We start from the raw sequence: 18,132 nt of genomic DNA, 5'->3' as shown, positions 1-18,132 counted from the left end.
TATGCCTAGCAATCAAGTCTTGGAAATATTTTCGAAATGCTCCCAATGGAGTAAAGAGAGTACATACATTGTGTGCAAACACACATGGAGCCCATGTGTTGAGTGTTGAAATTTCAATTTGGGTGGCAAAATTGTTACAAAATGCTTGAATGTATCCATTTTATTTCAATTGACTAAGAGTGCAAGGAAAATGTATGAGAAATCTTTCGCAGGGTAAGTTTGATTTTGCCCTTTCCCCTTGACACAGCGTGAAAACAAGCATTTCTGCGCAAACAGATTTTGCGAGCTTTACAAAAATGGACCGTGCTCACTCTAGTGTAACATTCTGTCAAAACTTTTACTTTCATTGGATAGATGAGACCCAAACCCAAGATTATATGTGAAAAAATTACCCATATGTTGCATATATTTTAATTCCCAGGGCTTTTTAAAGTGTAAACTTTTTTTGATAAGCACTGTATAGAGGCAAAATAACCCCAAAGAGTACTGAGAGTTAAAAAAAAATGCAACATTAAAGTAAAGAAAGGTCTCATTGCTTACCCTGTTGGATATATCAAACCCTCCAGCTGTTTCACTCTCTGTGTGATGGCTAAGGGTATCTGTCTCTGCTGCTGAGACATCACTATTAAACGTCTGAGTCTCTGAGATCTGACGCTGTCTGTTAGAAAGATCAAACGGCTTGGTCGACGGCTGACTCAGGAGGGCATCCGTCTCTTTGGCATCTTCTGAGTTGTTGGCGTTGGCGGCCTCCATTTGAGGAGGAGGAGATGCAGGAATTGATTGAGAGTTTGTTGATGATGGAGATGATAGATTTGATGATGCCACATTTCGATGTTGGTCGCCTAGCAACGCGTCCTCCTCCTTTGGTTCTGCCTTCACCACACAAGAAGTGTCGGTAGGAGGATATGATGTTGTCCTACTTTTTTCCAACGATGATGATGAAAGCGTCTGAAGTCCATCTGTTTCATCTTTCTCCTCTTCTTCATCATCATCATCCGCATCCTCTGTGTCTGCATCTCTACTACATGGTCTTGATAAGTTAGGAACTTCAGATCCTCTCATAGAAAGTTCAACACTTTCACAAGGTTGGCTTGCATCACTTGTCTGTTGCTTAGCAACAACATCACCCTTTTCTTTGTCCTCATCCTCTATCAAGCTCTCCATGTCAACCACGACAACGGCTTCCACGGGATCGAAGCGAACCCTTTGGGCTTCCACCTCAATTTGGACCTAGGAATGAAAGAGATGACAGGAAAAATATCATAATCGTCATCATCATCACAATCACCATCATCATACTCACTTTCATCACCATGATCACTGTAATCATCATCATCATCACTGTCATCATCGTTGTCATCATCATCGTCGTCATCATCAACATCATCATTGTCTTTATCATCCTTGTTGTCCTCATCATCTTCATCATCGTTGTCATCATCATCTTCGTCATCATCTTCATCATCATTGTCTTCATCATCATTGTCATCATCATCATCGTTGCCATCATCCAACCCCCTGGTCATACACCCACCTGTTCCTCGTCAGCTGAGTGAGGCGAGGTCTCTGTCCCGTCTGACTTGGGCTCCCCGGTATCACTGTGTCTATTGCTCATCTCGCCATCGGTGATGGTGTTATCATGTCCACTGCTGCTATGACTGGAGAACTGCCGGGATACGTCCCCGGTGTGAGGGAGGTGAGAGGAGCTGGAGGACGAGGAGTCCTGGTCCAGGAGTGAGATGTGACAGTTCCATCCAGCCTCAAGACCAAGCTTCTCAGAGAAAACCTGGAAGAGAATCGATCAAAATGAGCTTAACACAGTGCTATCATGTCCACTGCTGCTGTGAATGGAGAACTGCCAGAATACATCCCCAGTGTGAGCTGGAGGACATAGAGTCCTCATCCAGGAGAGAGATGTGACAGTTCCATCCAGCCTCAAGACCAAGCTTCTCAGAGAACACCTGGAAGAGAATCGATCAAAATGAGTTTAACACAGTGATGGTGTTATCATGTCCACTGCTGCTACAGCTGGAGAACTGTTGGAATACATCCCCAGTGCGAAGGAGGAGCTGGACAAGGAGGAGGCCTGGTCCAGGAGAAAGATGTCATAGTTCCATCGGTAACTTGCCAATTCGTCTACTGCCAACCCGTCCACTCATAACATGGTCTACCTTCATTTAGTCTAATGTAAATCCGTCCAGCAACATTTGGTCTAACCACCATTTAGTCCATTAGCCATTTGGTCCAATAATTACTTCGTCTATGACCATTTCGTCTCATAACCAGTCATAACCAGTTGGTGTACTACCCATTTTCTTCTCAATCATTTTGCCCGATTAACACTTAATAGTCCAATTAGACCAAATGGTATATGGACTAAATGGCTATTAGACCAAGTGATTATTAGAGGAAATGGTGAGTGGACGGAATGGCAATTAGACCAGGCGGGTCGTGGACGGACTGATGTTAACCAGATGATAGTAAACGAGTTGGCCATTGGACGAATTGGCATTGGACCAATTGAAAAGAAACCATTCGATCCAGCCACCAGACCAAGCTTCTCGGATAAACCAGGAAGAGAATGGATCGAAATAAGCTTGACTCACCGACTATCTACACCGGGCGATACCTGTATTAGGCTGTTGGGAATTAAAACAAACCACTGGCTTTAGAAAGATGCAATTGTTTTTTTTTTAAAGGGATGGTCCAGGTTGAAAATATTTATATCTTAATACACAGAGTAGAATTCACAGAGCAACATGCCGAAAATTTCACCAACATCGGATAACAAATAATAAAGTTATTGAAGTGTAAAGTTTAGCAGTATTTTGTGAAAACGGTCGTCATGAATATTCATTAGGAGGGCTTATGATGTCACATCTCCACTTTCCGTTTTCTTACGTTATCACATAAAATCATAATTTTTTCATTATTTCATACTTGTGTGTTAATATGTCTGCCTTTTAATGAAATAAGCTGCAGCAATAAATATCTAATGCACTACCAGTTGTTAATCCAATTTTTCTAGTTCTTAGAGGAAAAAAATTTGAATAAACCTAATTTCATATAATAAAATACAAAAGAGCAATTGGAGATGTGACATCACCAGCCCACCTTATGAATATTCATGACGACTGTTTTCACAAAATATTGCTAAATTTTAAAATCTAATAACTTTGTTATTTGTTATCCGATTTTGATGAAATTTTCGGCATTTTGCTCAGTGAATTCTACTCTATTTATTAAGCTATACAAACTTTCAGCCTGGACCATCCCTTTAATGATGAACTGACCGCTATGCAGTCTTTGACATGGTTCAAACTAAATCTTGGACTGTTGCAATAGAGTGGTGACATTACAAATGATTCCATAAATATATTTACCCTGCTCCGAAGTTCTTGGTCTCTAGAGAAGTGGACGAATCGAATACACGCATTGTCCAGCTGCTCGATGAGGGCCACAATGTCAGCTTTTGCTTGGTAATTACTGGTTACCATGCCAATGAAGATCTGACCACACTGAGATCTAGATTAATGAGAGTGAGAGAAATATTTTTTTTACATTTTCATGGTTAATGGTGGAGGCAAGTCCATGAAGACTAGTATAAGTTCAGAGACAGAAAATAAAGTAAATAGCATATAGACATTTGGTGTTATGGGCATTAGGACTTATAAGAAAAAAATGTCTTGGTTATGTCTATAATGGACACATCTTTATACAGTAAACTATGGCTATAAATATAGTGCATATGAAGTACTAGTATTTCAACATCATCATCATCAACATCACTCTCCATCCAGGTGCCAAATAGATACCCAGTAAAATGCAAAAGCCAATGTAGTATGCTTAGCAATTGAGTCTTGGAACTCTTGTTGGAATGCTCCCCAGAGAGTGGAAAAGTACATACCAATACATTGTATGCAGCTAAGCCAGAATATGATGACCAGGGTAATAAGGTAATAATACATTTGTAACCCAATTAATATAGCACTGTATAAAAGCAAAGTATCATCATCATCATCATCACTTACTTGTAGCATTCTTCAGCATTTGTAATCTTGCCATGTTTGTTCATGGTAGAATCAAGGCTGTGGTACTTCCTGGTGCGATGAATATCTGTATTAGGGTCTCGACTGCTCTCCATATCCCAAGATGATCTAAACAAAATTCAGAGTCAGAAATCAATTGTGGAGGTTACTTAAAAGTCAAGTCCACCCCAGAAAAACACTGACTTGAATAAATAGAGAAAGATCAAACTAGCATAGTGTTGAAAATTTCATCAAAATTGGATGTAAAATAAAAAAAGTCATGACATTTTAAAGTTTCGCTTATTTTTCACAAAACAGTGAAATGCACAACTAGGTGAGTCAGTCGATGATGTCCATCACTCACTATTTTTGTTTTTTATTGTTTGAATCATACAATCTTTCATTTTTTATAGATTTGACAATAAGGATCAACTTGACTGAGCCATATAGTACTAAGCTACTTCCACATGTTCAGGAAGAAATCATTGTATCACTTGACAATGAAGAGAAAATTAGAATATTTCATATATCATATAATAAAAAATAAAAAAATAGTGAGTGGATGACATCAGTCTCCTCATTTGCATACTGACCAGGATGTGCATATACATGAAACTATTTTGTGAAATCAAGCGAAACTTTAAATTAATGTCATAACTTTCTTTTTGTACATCCGATTTTGATGAAATTTTCTGTGTTATGCTTGTTGGATTTTTCTCTTTTTATTCATATCAACTTTTTGTTGGGGTGGACGGGTCCTTTAAATGGAGGGGGGCATTCGTTTCATTTCAAGGACCTCTTTTTTGTGCAACAAACAATTATGCAGTAAATGCAAATATTATTTTGCAATATGTAGAATACTTATTTTCTAAATATTCTTGAATATGTTTTTGAGGCAGATTTTATGGCAAGTGTGTTATCTTACGAAACTCTAGGGGTGATTTGGGCTGTTATATAGGCAAATTCGCCCCTTGCGCTCATGTATAACCCTGTGTACATCTAAAAAAAATTGAAATATGGTTATCATTTGAGCAATTCCATAGTACATCCGATTCCCTTGATGTAAGACCTTCCTGAAATGTTTTCTTCTCCCCTCTGTGCTTCGTAATGTGGAGCGTTGTGGCCTAGTGGATAAGTCTTCTGACTTTGAAACAGAAGGTCGTGGGTTCGAATCCCAGTCATGGCGTAATTTCCTTCAGCAAGAAATTTATTCACATTGTGCTGCACTCGACCCCGGTGAGGTGATGGGTACCCGGCAGGATTAATTCCTTGAATGAATCAGCGCCGAGAGGCAGTTCGAGCTAAAGCCGGGGTAATAATAACAATGCGCCTCGGAATAGAATATTTCTAGATAGATGGCACTATATAAATGCCTATTATTATAAATACATCTCAGGGCCCTGTTATATAAAAGTTACTATTATGGTAACTTTGCCATCCAATGGTATCTTCCATGGTAATGATGATCAACAGCCAATCAAAATCAAGGATTCCATTCAAGTTACCATTGAATGACAAAGTTACCACAGTAGTAATTTTTATGCAACAGGGATCTAATATTGAGATACTGCATAAGTCAATAATATGCCTCAAATTTGTGTTTTCTGAACATCAATGCATGATTGAAAATTAAAGGAATATGTACAATATGGATCTTGTATATGTTTGGGGGGCCCACCTTGGTAAGCTTTTTGCTTTTAAAGCACACACCTTATAATATTCTAATAACTTGAATACAATGTAAATACAATTTGGGGGGTATTTTACAGAAGGTGAAATAAATGAAATGTACAAAAAGCTGTGTGCACCTGAATCGGTAGCCCAGCTTAGCCGGGTAATAATAGCAGGGCCCACTGGGAGAACAGTTTTTGGAACTGAAGTGGCTACCCTGGGTAAATATACCTTTAGTATTATTATTATTAAATGCATTTGAATATGTTAATATAGCAGTATAATTTGCCTAACTCTTACCTGGCTAATCCTGGTATCTCATTCATATAATGATCATCAGTATGTTTATGATTAGCTGGAAGCTCGATATAATAATCACCAAGTCGATTATCAATGGTCTCTGCCATGGGTTGATAGGCAAAGGCAGTGCAGTAGGACGATAGGGTGGCTCGCTGGTAAAAATCTAGAATTTTCTTCCTGTAAGCATAACAACATAAAAAATAATTTTTTTATAAGATGAAAGAAGTATTTTTTATAATTGATTCTGAAATTTAAAAGAATCAAAAAGTCTTTCAGATATCACATCTGCTAATTGACTAGCTTTTCAGTTTGAAGAAGATATAGGCCTATATCCTGCAGTCCAGTTTACATAGGCCATGGTCTAATTTTGTGCTAAACTTATGGGAAGCTAAAAATGTCAAAATTTTGTGAACATTGTATGTTTCTTTATGTTCACTGTGATACTTTATCATGGTATAATGGTGATGAAAACTATTTCAGTTAGCACGAGACAGTTTTAAATGTTCTGAATTACAGATGAGCTACTAGATTGAACCTGTTCTGTTAGAGATTTGGCTCACAGTTGGCTTTCCATAGTCAAATCACAACTGCAGACCACAGTTTCAATAAAACAAAATTAAGAATATGAGCCTATATCTTTTAGTGCTGAATATTGCAGGGGAGGTTATACATGCTTCAGGAAATAACCATTACCTTTCATTTTCTGTTAAGGTGTACAGGTCAGAGCCATCCCAGAATTCCGAGCACAGGTCAAGGAGGAGGCTAGCACTTCCTTGGGTCAATAGCTGCTGGTAATCTATGAAACAGAGAGAGAGAGTGAGACACGATCACAACCAATTCATTGGAAAGATGTTCAGATCTTTCTCATTGAAAAAAACAACAAAGAACACAAAAAAAATGCTAACCCATTCTAACACCGGATTGTCATTATGCTATATAAATCTTTACCAGTTTGTTTGCGCAACTTGATTTCGACGTTGAAATTTCAAACTCTTCTTCCTCGTCAAAGCGTTAACTTTACGTATGATATTGGTATCCATATAAAGAAGAAAACCTAAACTTTCTAATGATGTAAATTAAAAAAAAAATATCACAAACCAATTCTGTTGGAACAAATGACCGAGAACAATGGTTTCCTTTTTTCATGGGACCTACTGTAGGTATTATTTACTTGTTACATACCTGTGGATGGTTGTTCAACAAGGACAGACAATGTGTGTGGAGCTGGGATGCGCTTCTTGATGAAAGATCGTGACCTGGCAAATCTCCTGCCTCCTACATCATTCTCATCACCATCACTCTGTGTGGTACAAAAAAATGGTAACTAATATGACTATTTTGTATTGTCTTATCCTCAACTATTTCCTCCTCTGTCTTTTCCTTTTCCTCCCTTCCTTCCTCCTCCTTTTCTCCCTTCTCCTCCTTCTCCTCCTCCTTCTTCTTCTTCTTCTTCCTCTTCTTTCTAGAGGGACATGTGTTTATCTGGCTCCAGTTTTTTGTGAGTTTTTTTAGCGTTTTATACAGTATATATATATATAAAATTTCTATACTAAGTGTTTATATACGTTTTTAACGTGTCTTTGATTTTCTGTTATTGCAGTTTATTCTTTTTTTGTATGGCATCTGGCCACCATGGTCATTGTAACAGCTTCCCGGGACCTGCCGGGGCCAAGCACGGCTAGCTCCTGTGGCTACTGAGCCATTTAATAGAGTGAATAGAAATAATGGTATTTCTTTCTATGTTGAGAATGAAATTCCAATTAGGGATTATGTAAAGGCTCTGCGGAAATAACGCCTGCTCAGAGCATTATCTCTTCGTCCCGCATCATCAACCAACGAATTTCAATCTATTTAAAATCAAGGGAGACTGTATGTGGTGAGTGCCGTGGACAATGGCTTCACTTTCAGGGGAGCATTCATCTCGGTTTCCCCTCTTGTACTACCCACAACAAGAATCACCTTGTCAGATGTTTATACCGAAATCCCAAATTCGTTACTAGTTACACATTTTAGTACAATCTGTAAAGTTGTTTCACAAATTTGCCCCATTCCAATTGGTTTTAAAGACAAAGAATTTGCACACATCATGTCCTTTTCGTAGACAAATTCAAGTTCTTCTCAAACCTTTTCCTAAGGTCACTCCTCCTGATTTTACTAATTTCTTTCACAATGGTATTAGCTACCATGTTTTCATTTCCATGGAGGCAGCTCATTGCTTAGTGTGAGGGGAGGCGAGTCACCTGAGCACAACTTGCAAAAAAGCAGTTAACAATGTATCCATGGAACCCACCCCCTAGTTGGCACACAGTAAGCACAATAAAGGTAAATCTGACGATCCAGAGACATCCTCCAGAAGTTTCCTAACCCACAACCAAACCACCGCGTTGGGAACAAGTTCCAAAAGCAAGTCTTTGTGGTGCCGACCGTGGGTTCACCTCTCCGCGCCAGACTAGTGCTGTGAATACCATAAGAAAAAAATACCCCTCTTGAGGCACTCAAGATATTTGGGAAGAATGCCCCCTTAAAGAAACTCCCCCATCTCAACCCCCACAAATAGCCCCCATTTGGGGCTCGCCACCAAGATGTTTTTGCAAAAAGGAAGCAATCTCCCGATATCCCTCCTTTGGAAAACACTTCTAAAATTGTCCAGATTTTGTCAGCTACTCCTGAACGATCCTATTCCTTTTTGGCTATGCAGAATAAAAAACATAAATAATCATTGATTTTGAGTTTCATAAAGTACAGAACAATTTGGTTTTATTTTGAAAAATGGTCTTATAACAATGTACTTTTTATTTCAGATGATAATTGTATAAAAACATGGTTAATTTAAGTATGTATATTTTGTACTTGTATTTTTTATGCATTGATTGTAATACATGTATCTCCCTCTTTGTAAGGGGCTCTTAAGTCCCTTGACCTTCCACTCATGTGAGGTGGCATCACATTAAAAAATAAATCTTTTCAATGCTTGTAACTATTGTTGTTATATTATGCTTACTTTGTTTTTAACGATGCTTGCTGGTTTACATGTTTTAACAGTTATGTCTATATTAATGGTTGAAATACTATCACTGTAAGAGTAAAGTGCATTGATTGATTACATCTTTTATGTTTGTCAAATTTTGATTGTAAATAAAGTTTTACTTTGAAAAGTCAAAAAAGTAAAAAAATTTTTCTTCTTCTGCTGACTCTCCATATCCTTCTTTCTCTTCCTTTCCTTCCTCTTCTCTCATTCTCCCTCTTTTCGTTATCCACCAATATCACCACCACAAACACCATCACCATAGTAATTTACCTTCTAATGGCAATATCACCATGACTATTGTCACCATTAAGTTTTCACAACAATCAATTTTCACCATCGTTATCATCGTCACTATCCACAAATCACACTATCACTCCATCATCATCATTATCAGCATCGATGCTATCATGGTGAAGTCAATAAGAGCTTACTGGTAATTTGTAAAGTGCTAACTTCTGTTTCAGTTCAAAGGCTTCGGTTGCTTGGTCAGTGAAACCCAGCACTAGAGCTATTTGACAGAGACACCTGCACAAGAGAGAAAGATCATGGTTAATATGGAGAAAAGTGGAATAAGTTAGATGGGAGGGAAAGAGAAAGATGAGAGAAAGAGACAGAGAAAGGGAGAGACAAACAGAGAATAGATATAGACAGAGATAGTCACAAAATGAGGAAGGAAGGAAGGAAGGAAGGAAGGAAGGAAGGGAGGAAGAAAAGAAGGAAGAAAGAAAGAAAGAAAGAAAAAAGAAAGAAAGAGATCTGAAATGGAAGAGAGAGGAATTTGGAGAGGGAGAGAAATTGGAAAAGGAAAGAGAAGGGGACGAAAAAGGGACACAAAGAGAAATCGAAAGAGAAGTGAGACACAAAAAGAGAGCAACGAGGCATATCTAATGATGGGAATGAATACAAAATAATAGCACAAGAATGATAACCCGACAGTATTATCACAAAATCAAATACATCAACATCAAAAAAGAAAAGTAAAATGCCAATCTAGCTTCACAAACAAATAAGTCATGATAATTACCTTCTTTGTGAGACATGCATATAGTGTTTGCTCTCTTCATTGTTGACGCTCGATGAGACATGATCCATGAAAGAGCAGTACGTCTCCACCGTGTTAGAATTACAGGTATTCATCAGTATAGTCAGACCCTTTGTAACAGGAGAAATGAAAGATAAAAAAGACAAAGGTTAAAAAAAATGCTTTTTACCTGGAAATAGGAAAAAAAAACACTTGTAAATAGAGACAGAATGGTACAATGTTGGACAGGTACATTTGACATTCACCCTTAGTGGCATATATTAATAAACCTATTGATTGTGGGTGTCTTTGGCAAAAGATAACAGACTTTAAAAGCTATATTAGATTCAATTTGGTATCATTTTTCTTTTAACATGTAATTCCCTATCATTTCATCCCACACAGTATTACTGGTATCTCATATCAACCAGTTCACCGTTTTATTGCCATTCATTCCATTTATGGCTTTTGTTCAGTTTTTATAAACTACTGCTATTTCATCTAATGAAGAAAAGAAAGGGATGTAGCAGAGAGAAAGGATTAACAGACAACTCAGTTTTCTTACCATTGGTTTTAATGAGCTGATGTGTCTATCCCAGTTCGTTTCATCAAACTCAACACCATGTACACCCTGTGAAGAAATACAAGACATGTATACATAACTAGAGTAATGAAGAAAACAAATAAAGACAATATTGCTTAAAGATAAATGCAGGCAAAGATTTAATAAAGAACATTCTGGTACTAATTTTTTGAGCCCACCAGCCTTAATTTGCTACATTGCACTAGAGTTTTCAATAAAAGACATGTAAACATAACCAAAGTAACTAAGAAAACAAATAAAGACAATATTGCTTAAAGATAAATGCAGGCAAAGCATTAATAAGCTTTTTGAGTCCAATAGCCAAAATTTGATACATTGCACATTGCAGTTTTCTTTGGAGCCCTAGGAAATTTTACGGGATCTTTTTTTAGATTTCTAGGGCTCCTGGAGCATTTTGAGAGCACACTAGCCCTGAGTCCTTGAGCAATTATTTCCATGGATACATGCCAGTTGTGGTAACAATCTCAAAATCAGTTTGTACAGAATCCAATGAAATGACCATCGATGAGTTTATGTCCCAAATGATTCTGGCAAAAAACATAAAACTGCTGAGAAATTATCAAAATTAAAAAGATGTTCTTGCCAAATGTTGGGTCTTTTTCAAGAAGCAATGGTACACTGTCCCACATGTGTTTATCCATATCGCGAATCAAAGTTTGATTTTTAGTCACGCTTTAATGTTATTGAAACACATCCCGGGTTTGGTCGTTGGACTTACCGATGGATCTTGAGAGAGGGTAAGCACTTCAGCGTGGTGTTCAGGAAAATGATCTGTCAAACACAGGAAAGGGTTTATTTAACCAATTAATTACTGAATTCTGAAATTCCAATATGCTTTGTACATGGGTCACCTGGTTCCAGTATGCAATGGGTTAACCTGTTGACTACGAAATTCTGTCATTCCCATAGACTTTGTACATGGGTCCCCAGGTTCCAGTATGCAATGGGTTAACCTGTTGATTACTTAATTCTGTCATTCCCATATGCTTTGTACATGGGTCACCTGGTTCCAGTATGCAATGGGTTAACCTGTTGACTACGGAATTCTGTCATTCCCATAGACTTTGTACATGGGTCCCCAGGTTCCAGTACGCAATGGGTTAACCTGTTGACTATGGAATTCTGTCATTTCCATAGACTTTGTACATGGGTCGCCTGGTTCCAGTATGCAATGGATTAACATGTTGACTATGGAATTCTGTCATTCCCATAGGCTTTGTACATGGGTCCCCAGGTTCCAGTAGGCAATGGATTAACCTGTTGATTAGTGATTCCCATATGCTTTGTACATGGGTAACCTGGTTCAAGTAGGCAATGAGTTAACCCGTTGACTACTGAATGCTGTGATCCCCATAGGTTTTATACAGGAAAAAAATGGTTCCAGGAGGCAATGGGTTAATTGAGGTAAACACAAATCACACCATACAGTCGATCTAACATCTCCAGTGGAGATTATTGTGTGTTTTCATGGAGAATTCGACACCATTCAGATATATACAACTCTGAGTACAGCAAGATGTATGACTTAGGGAGCATTCCATGAAAGGACTTGTCAGACGTTTTATCCGACAAGTCCTGTTGTATCCGACAGTTACTATAGTAACAGTGCTTCTCAACTAATCAGAATCCAGGAAAGTTGTCAAATCTGGCAACTTGTTGGACGAAAATATTGATGAAACGCCCCGCAGGGCTCCTTAATACAAAGCATAACGATTGATCGCATGTTTGATATTTACATAAATAAACCCCCTAAATCCAATACAAAACCCTATAGCAACCCTAAATTTATACAAAATAAAGCCTGAGCATATGTCGCGTGACCGATATCATACCTTCATTCAGCAGCTTAGATTTTGATCTTTTCTTCCCTTTCTCTGCTCGGTGCTCCTCGGCACCGAACACGGAGTCCTCACTGCACACACTGTCTGAATCATCATCGGATAGACTGCTCATGAAGAACACCTTCTCGGGGTTGGGGTCAGGGGTCGAGAGTATGCCTCTCTTGTCAACGCAGCAAAGGGACTGAGCGTGCAAGAAAACCATATGAGAGGAGTATGAATAATAAATAAAATAATAAACAAGTTAGACAACATCCATAAAGTGCTTGATACGCACTGTTTCTAGGCGCTGGATACATCTATAGAAAGAAATAAGTACATGTATAAAAAAAACATTCAATTCAATTCATTTTATTGTCATGTTTAAAAACACAAAAATTGTCCTCGGACACTTCTTAACAAAAAGTGCATTAAAAAAAAAAATAATAATTCACAAACTATAAATACATCAAAATAAAACATACATGTAGTATAAATATATAAAAATTAATATACATAAATATATACATATATATAAAACATGTAAAAAATCATATATATAAAACATGTATGAAAACATATATATCACAACAATTTGACCCACTGTCTGAACTTGGATATAATCTAGATACAACAAAGTGACTGAGCATGCAACAAAATCATACAAAATGATTTTAAAGCCTTACTTTGCAATTTTCCCCATTTCCAGTACAAGATTAAAAACTAATAGTGTTCAAGATCACCGGACGAATCATAATATCCATGGATTCGTGACAAAAATGGGTATAAAACATATGTAACACATCTATTTGACCCATATTCTGAACCAGGGTTTAATGATTAAAGTCTGGTCTCAAGTTGTGATTGAACTATGGATAGCCAATTGTGACACAAATCTAATGTAAGACATGAATTAATGCTTATTGTAAGAATTACGGCAAATTGTGGAGATGTGACTTCCATAATCAACAGTGTAACAAGTACCAATACTGGGGGGTGTTTCACAAAGATTTAAGTATGACTTAGGTCGCACTTAAATGTCGACGCGTACACGATATGCAACGCGCAATCTTATTGATCAATACGCAGTAGTGCGCCTCAGCTTGGCATGATCTGAACAATGCTGTTATGCCTTTTATACTGCGCGCAACTAGACACTTAAGTGTGACTCTAAGTCATACTTAAATCTTTGTGAAACACCCCCCTGGTATTTGCTTTAATGAACCAAACACCATTTTAGAAAACACCAAAAAATAAGAGAATCAAACCAGTGTCCAATTCAGATATCATTACCACAACAAAATGAAACATGAGTGAACAAAATAGAAAAAAGAATAATTGTCACACTTAAACAAATTATGCATCTGATAGTATACTCACAGTAACAGATCCTAATCCCTGAAGCAAATTGCCCGTTCTTGGTAGATGAGCCGAGGTACCCAGAAAACTGGATTTGAAACTCCACCATACTGGTAACCATGGCAAATTTTCATCCTACAAGATAATAAAACATATCGTTCTAATATTACTCTACAATAGGACAGATGTTCATATAATTGGTAGACTTGTTCATACTTTATGAAATGACCATATCAAAATTTGTTACAAGAAAATAATAATAATAATGAACAGTTCTAGTAAAGGCCATATCAAATTATGATATAACATCTTTATGCGCTTCCAAAGGACTTGGGACTTGACCTGAAATATAGCATATGTTTTCAAAAAGTTTGATATTTTGCTAAGGAAATAAAGAAATGTGTATTAATTTCAGGCTCAGTCCACTTTCATGAAAGATGAAGAAGAAATTCATAAAATTATCACATTAAAAGCATTTCAAAATAAGAACAAATAAACAACCTGTTGAATAATTATTTTGACTGTTTTACAACATGTTGTTTTACAATATGTTTATGTTTTCATACTTATATAAAAATGTACGAAACTCACAGACATATTGTATTTGTTGGAGATGGAAATGAATGCAATGAAGTAAAATCAAACAAATTTGAACTTCAAAGACACCTTAGACTGTCTTCATCATCCTCAGTCTTAATGGTCAGACATTCCTGGCATTGACTTGGAAGAGGGAGTGTTGCAAGAAACTTTTTTTTCAATTGATTGCAATTTCCATTGCCAATTTACATTTGATCGATTTCAACTACAGCAAATATATTTTAATTTTCATTGCAAGAAAAAATTATAACTCAATTGCATACTCACACTTAATTACAAGAATTATATATATTTTTTTTTGGGGGGGGGGATTTTTCCCCCCTAAAGTTGACTTGCAACTGAATATAATATTATTGCAATGCCTGTATAAGATGACACTTACAATGATTGGTGTGTCTTCATCACTGTCCTGAAACTCGCGATCAGACTCGGGAACCTACAAAAAAGATCAATCACATGAACAAATCATGACATGGTGGCCATTTTTTTTTTACTTGAATGCTATTAAGAAATCATGAATGTAAGCAACTAGTTCTGTTCTGACCGTCACACACAGTGCCATTTGAATCAGAAGGAAGAAAAGGTTGAAACAGGACCAGATATTGACAATGATAAATCCTATGTACATTCACAAAGGCATCAATTGTCTAAGATTATGCGCCATGCATCATGGGATAGAAAAAGAGGTGAATTTCAAGTTGCAAGACAGCAACTGTGATTATCCTGATTAAAATGCACGAAGAAATGAAAATTTAATTGAAGGTTTTTGTTATATTATTAAGTCTACAAAAGGAACAAAAAGAAATCCAATTATTCAATCATGATTCAAAAGATTGATTTTCAAATTTCTCTTTTTGCTGTGTGTGAATGGCACTTCAGTGTAAAGAAATAGGAAGGATTGTGCAAGGAATAACTTAAACCAATGTACCTTGAGATGTTTTGACTTGTGAAAAAGGGTTACAATCCTTGCACAACCAAAGTGATTGAGCGAGATCCAAATTAATGGTAGACACAACGGAAGCAATGGCAGGACAGTGTGAACCTGTACAGAAAAAAGTAAAGTTTGATTTCATTTTTATATAAATAAATAATATTGGAAAATATCATTGATAACTGACATACTCTTAAAGTTTTTTGACATGCATTCATCAGAGTAAAATCACATGAATGTGTACATGCTGAAAAGTTTCAACATGTCTGTTTTCAATCCAATTTTCATATTTACTGTATCAAACACTTATTTAAATAAAAAAAATATTGCTAATTTATTATTATTTTAAGATTTATGTGAGCCTTGGCAGGTTAGAATACATGTTAATGAGCAAGCCCAATTGTGCTTAAATTGATGCAGTCAAGAAAAATATGAATATATAGAGCTCAAAATTCCATAAGAAACTTGAGAATTTTACCTAAACTTGTTTTAAGGTGGCAAGAAAATCCAGAAATTATACAAATACAGAATGGCATTGAGTGTCTTCAACTATTTTACAAAGTGATAAATTTTACATAATATTTTTGTACAGATCACTAAATTAAGAGAAGATATATGTTTTCATTAATAGGGCTGCCAACCTGAACAAAAACTTTCAGTATCCTAGAAGTTGATAAACTGAATTCCCCCTCCCCCCCAAAAAAACCCACCATAGGATAACACATACAACTGAACTTTGGAAATCAGTATTTTGCATGAAACCAATTTTTCAGTTACTAATTACTAGAAATCAGTAATAGTTAGCAGCTCTGCATTAACATATACAAAATATTTTTCAAGTTTAAAACTTTTTTATAATTAAAAAAACAAGCTTTCAAACATGTCGGAGGCTGTACTAAGGTGTATGTGACAGACAGTAAAGAGCTGTCTTTTAAAACAGACTTCTTGGAGTTCAGGAAAAGGTCTAAACCTACTTACTGGTATGGCAATGAAGACCTCTGCCCAGTGACCCATATCAGGCGCAAAGATCAGATAGCGAATCATATTGATGACAAAAGAAATAATCTGTAGATATTCAAAGACAACAAATAGGCATACGTTTCAACTGTGGAATACATAATCTCAAAGGCACAAATTCAAAACGTGGTTTGAATTGAAGCGATGCTTTATGCAGATTTCATGCAGTAATTTTTTGTTAATTTATTCAGAATACATCCAATAATGAATGCGCATGAATATTCATGTTTATCATCAAGAGTAAAGTGTTAATGAGAACATTGACCAGTGATTTTCAGTGGAGATCGACTGGACTACTGAAATTAAGAAAATCATAAGAAATTCAAAGACTATAAATATCAACCACTTCAAGATCTCCATTTTTTTACTAGATCCATGTATGAAATTTTCACATGATACTATATTTCAAACCAAGTACAGCTATGGAAAGAAGAGTATTAAGGAAAATTTCTCAATTTTCTTGAGTGAATCTATAATCCTCATGTGGGCATAGCCATTTTGTTTCATCTGTTTGTGACTCTTAGTTACTCCACTACAGTATTGCAGTGGAGCAACTAAGAGTAAAACTTTCGGGACTAGTATATTTTTATAAGCCCTTCAAACATTTGCCAAGGATACAAGTAGGGCTTAGATAAAATTGAAGAATGATGCTCACCAATGCAGCTGGAGTAAGCCATCGTTCAAACGCAGCAGTGCAGTTGATTCTTTTGTTATCAAATGAAGAGAGGGGCTTCTTCTGGGCTCCTTTTAAACAGGTCCTGAGAGGACAAAAAAAATTAGAGCATTTCTGTCTGAATAATAATAATAACGGTATACATACTCAGGGTAGCCACTTCAGTTCCGAAAACTGTTCTCTCAGCGGGCCCTGCTATTATTATTACCCGGCTAAGCCAAGCTACCGATTCAGGTGCACACAGCTTTTTAGGGAATTACTTCCTGCCGGTACCCATTTACCTCACCTGGGTTGAGTGCAGCACAGTGTGGATAAGTTTCTTGCTAAAGGAAAACACACCACAGCTAGGATTTGAACCCATGACCCTGTTTTGAAAGGCGAGAGTCAGAACCACTAGACCATAACGCACCCACATTGAAGCTATTGCTATTGCAATGTAAATACCTGTGGCCTGTAACACAAAGCTTAGCAATGATCGTAAAACATTTTTCTACAATTGACAGCAACGACTACAATGAACGATGAATCGTGAAAATCGCCAACCTTTATGTTACACGACCCTGGTGGGTGTTTCATAATGATGTTCGCAAGCTACAAGCAACCTTACGAACGACTGATGACTAAATCACCCGCAATAAAAAACTGGTGTACAACATTTACCACAGGAAAGGATCATTATTTGTTTTTAAAGTCATTTGTAACTTAAGGACAGCTTTTAGAAACAACCACCAGGGGACCGTTTCATAAAACTGTTTGTAAGTTAAGAGCAACTTTAAGAACGACTGGTGAACCTTTCTTATGCACTACATAACCACCAATGAACATTTGATGGTGAATATCATTTACCACAAGAAAGGATCACCAGCCGTTCTTAAACTACGTCGCTCTTAACTTACGAGCAGCTTTATGAAACACCCACCTGCTCTGTTATGAATTAGGTAATAAGGATTTCTAACTTCCTTGTTCATCATCCACTTTGTACTGCACATGGCCCAGATGTAAAAAATGGGGGAAGATTCCTATCTTGAAATGCGTATCAGCTACAGCGAGGGAAATGTTATGAATTAGCACTTAAAGCACTCTGTA

At 36.8% G+C, this 18,132-nt stretch overlaps 1 protein-coding gene across 2 annotated transcripts in view; it reads right to left on the bottom strand.

Annotated features, from left to right (window-relative positions):
- The window catches only part of LOC121422414 (transmembrane protein 94-like), a 46,382-nt gene that overhangs the window by 16,005 nt on the left and 12,245 nt on the right, over window positions 1-18,132 (bottom strand). For both annotated transcript variants that reach the window (XM_041617444.1, XM_041617445.1), the window contains exons 5-21: window positions 17,029-17,131; window positions 16,335-16,421; window positions 15,354-15,467; window positions 14,808-14,861; window positions 13,850-13,963; window positions 12,485-12,674; window positions 11,371-11,423; window positions 10,614-10,679; window positions 10,052-10,179; window positions 9,459-9,552; window positions 7,182-7,299; window positions 6,693-6,795; window positions 6,000-6,176; window positions 4,032-4,157; window positions 3,384-3,525; window positions 1,535-1,786; window positions 541-1,230 (exon numbers count right to left, since the gene is read on the bottom strand). In XM_041617444.1, coding sequence (XP_041473378.1) covers window positions 541-1,230; window positions 1,535-1,786; window positions 3,384-3,525; window positions 4,032-4,157; window positions 6,000-6,176; window positions 6,693-6,795; window positions 7,182-7,299; window positions 9,459-9,552; window positions 10,052-10,179; window positions 10,614-10,679; window positions 11,371-11,423; window positions 12,485-12,674; window positions 13,850-13,963; window positions 14,808-14,861; window positions 15,354-15,467; window positions 16,335-16,421; window positions 17,029-17,131 — 2,611 coding nt within the window. The remainder of the gene's footprint in view (window positions 1-540; window positions 1,231-1,534; window positions 1,787-3,383; window positions 3,526-4,031; window positions 4,158-5,999; window positions 6,177-6,692; window positions 6,796-7,181; window positions 7,300-9,458; window positions 9,553-10,051; window positions 10,180-10,613; window positions 10,680-11,370; window positions 11,424-12,484; window positions 12,675-13,849; window positions 13,964-14,807; window positions 14,862-15,353; window positions 15,468-16,334; window positions 16,422-17,028; window positions 17,132-18,132) is intronic.

Source organism: Lytechinus variegatus, chromosome 10 (genome assembly GCF_018143015.1).
Source record: "Lytechinus variegatus isolate NC3 chromosome 10, Lvar_3.0, whole genome shotgun sequence".
NCBI classification, from domain to species: Eukaryota; Metazoa; Echinodermata; class Echinoidea; order Temnopleuroida; family Toxopneustidae; genus Lytechinus; species Lytechinus variegatus.
The sequence above is the reverse complement of the archived record's forward strand: the minus strand, read 5'-3'. Positions and strand labels throughout refer to the sequence as shown.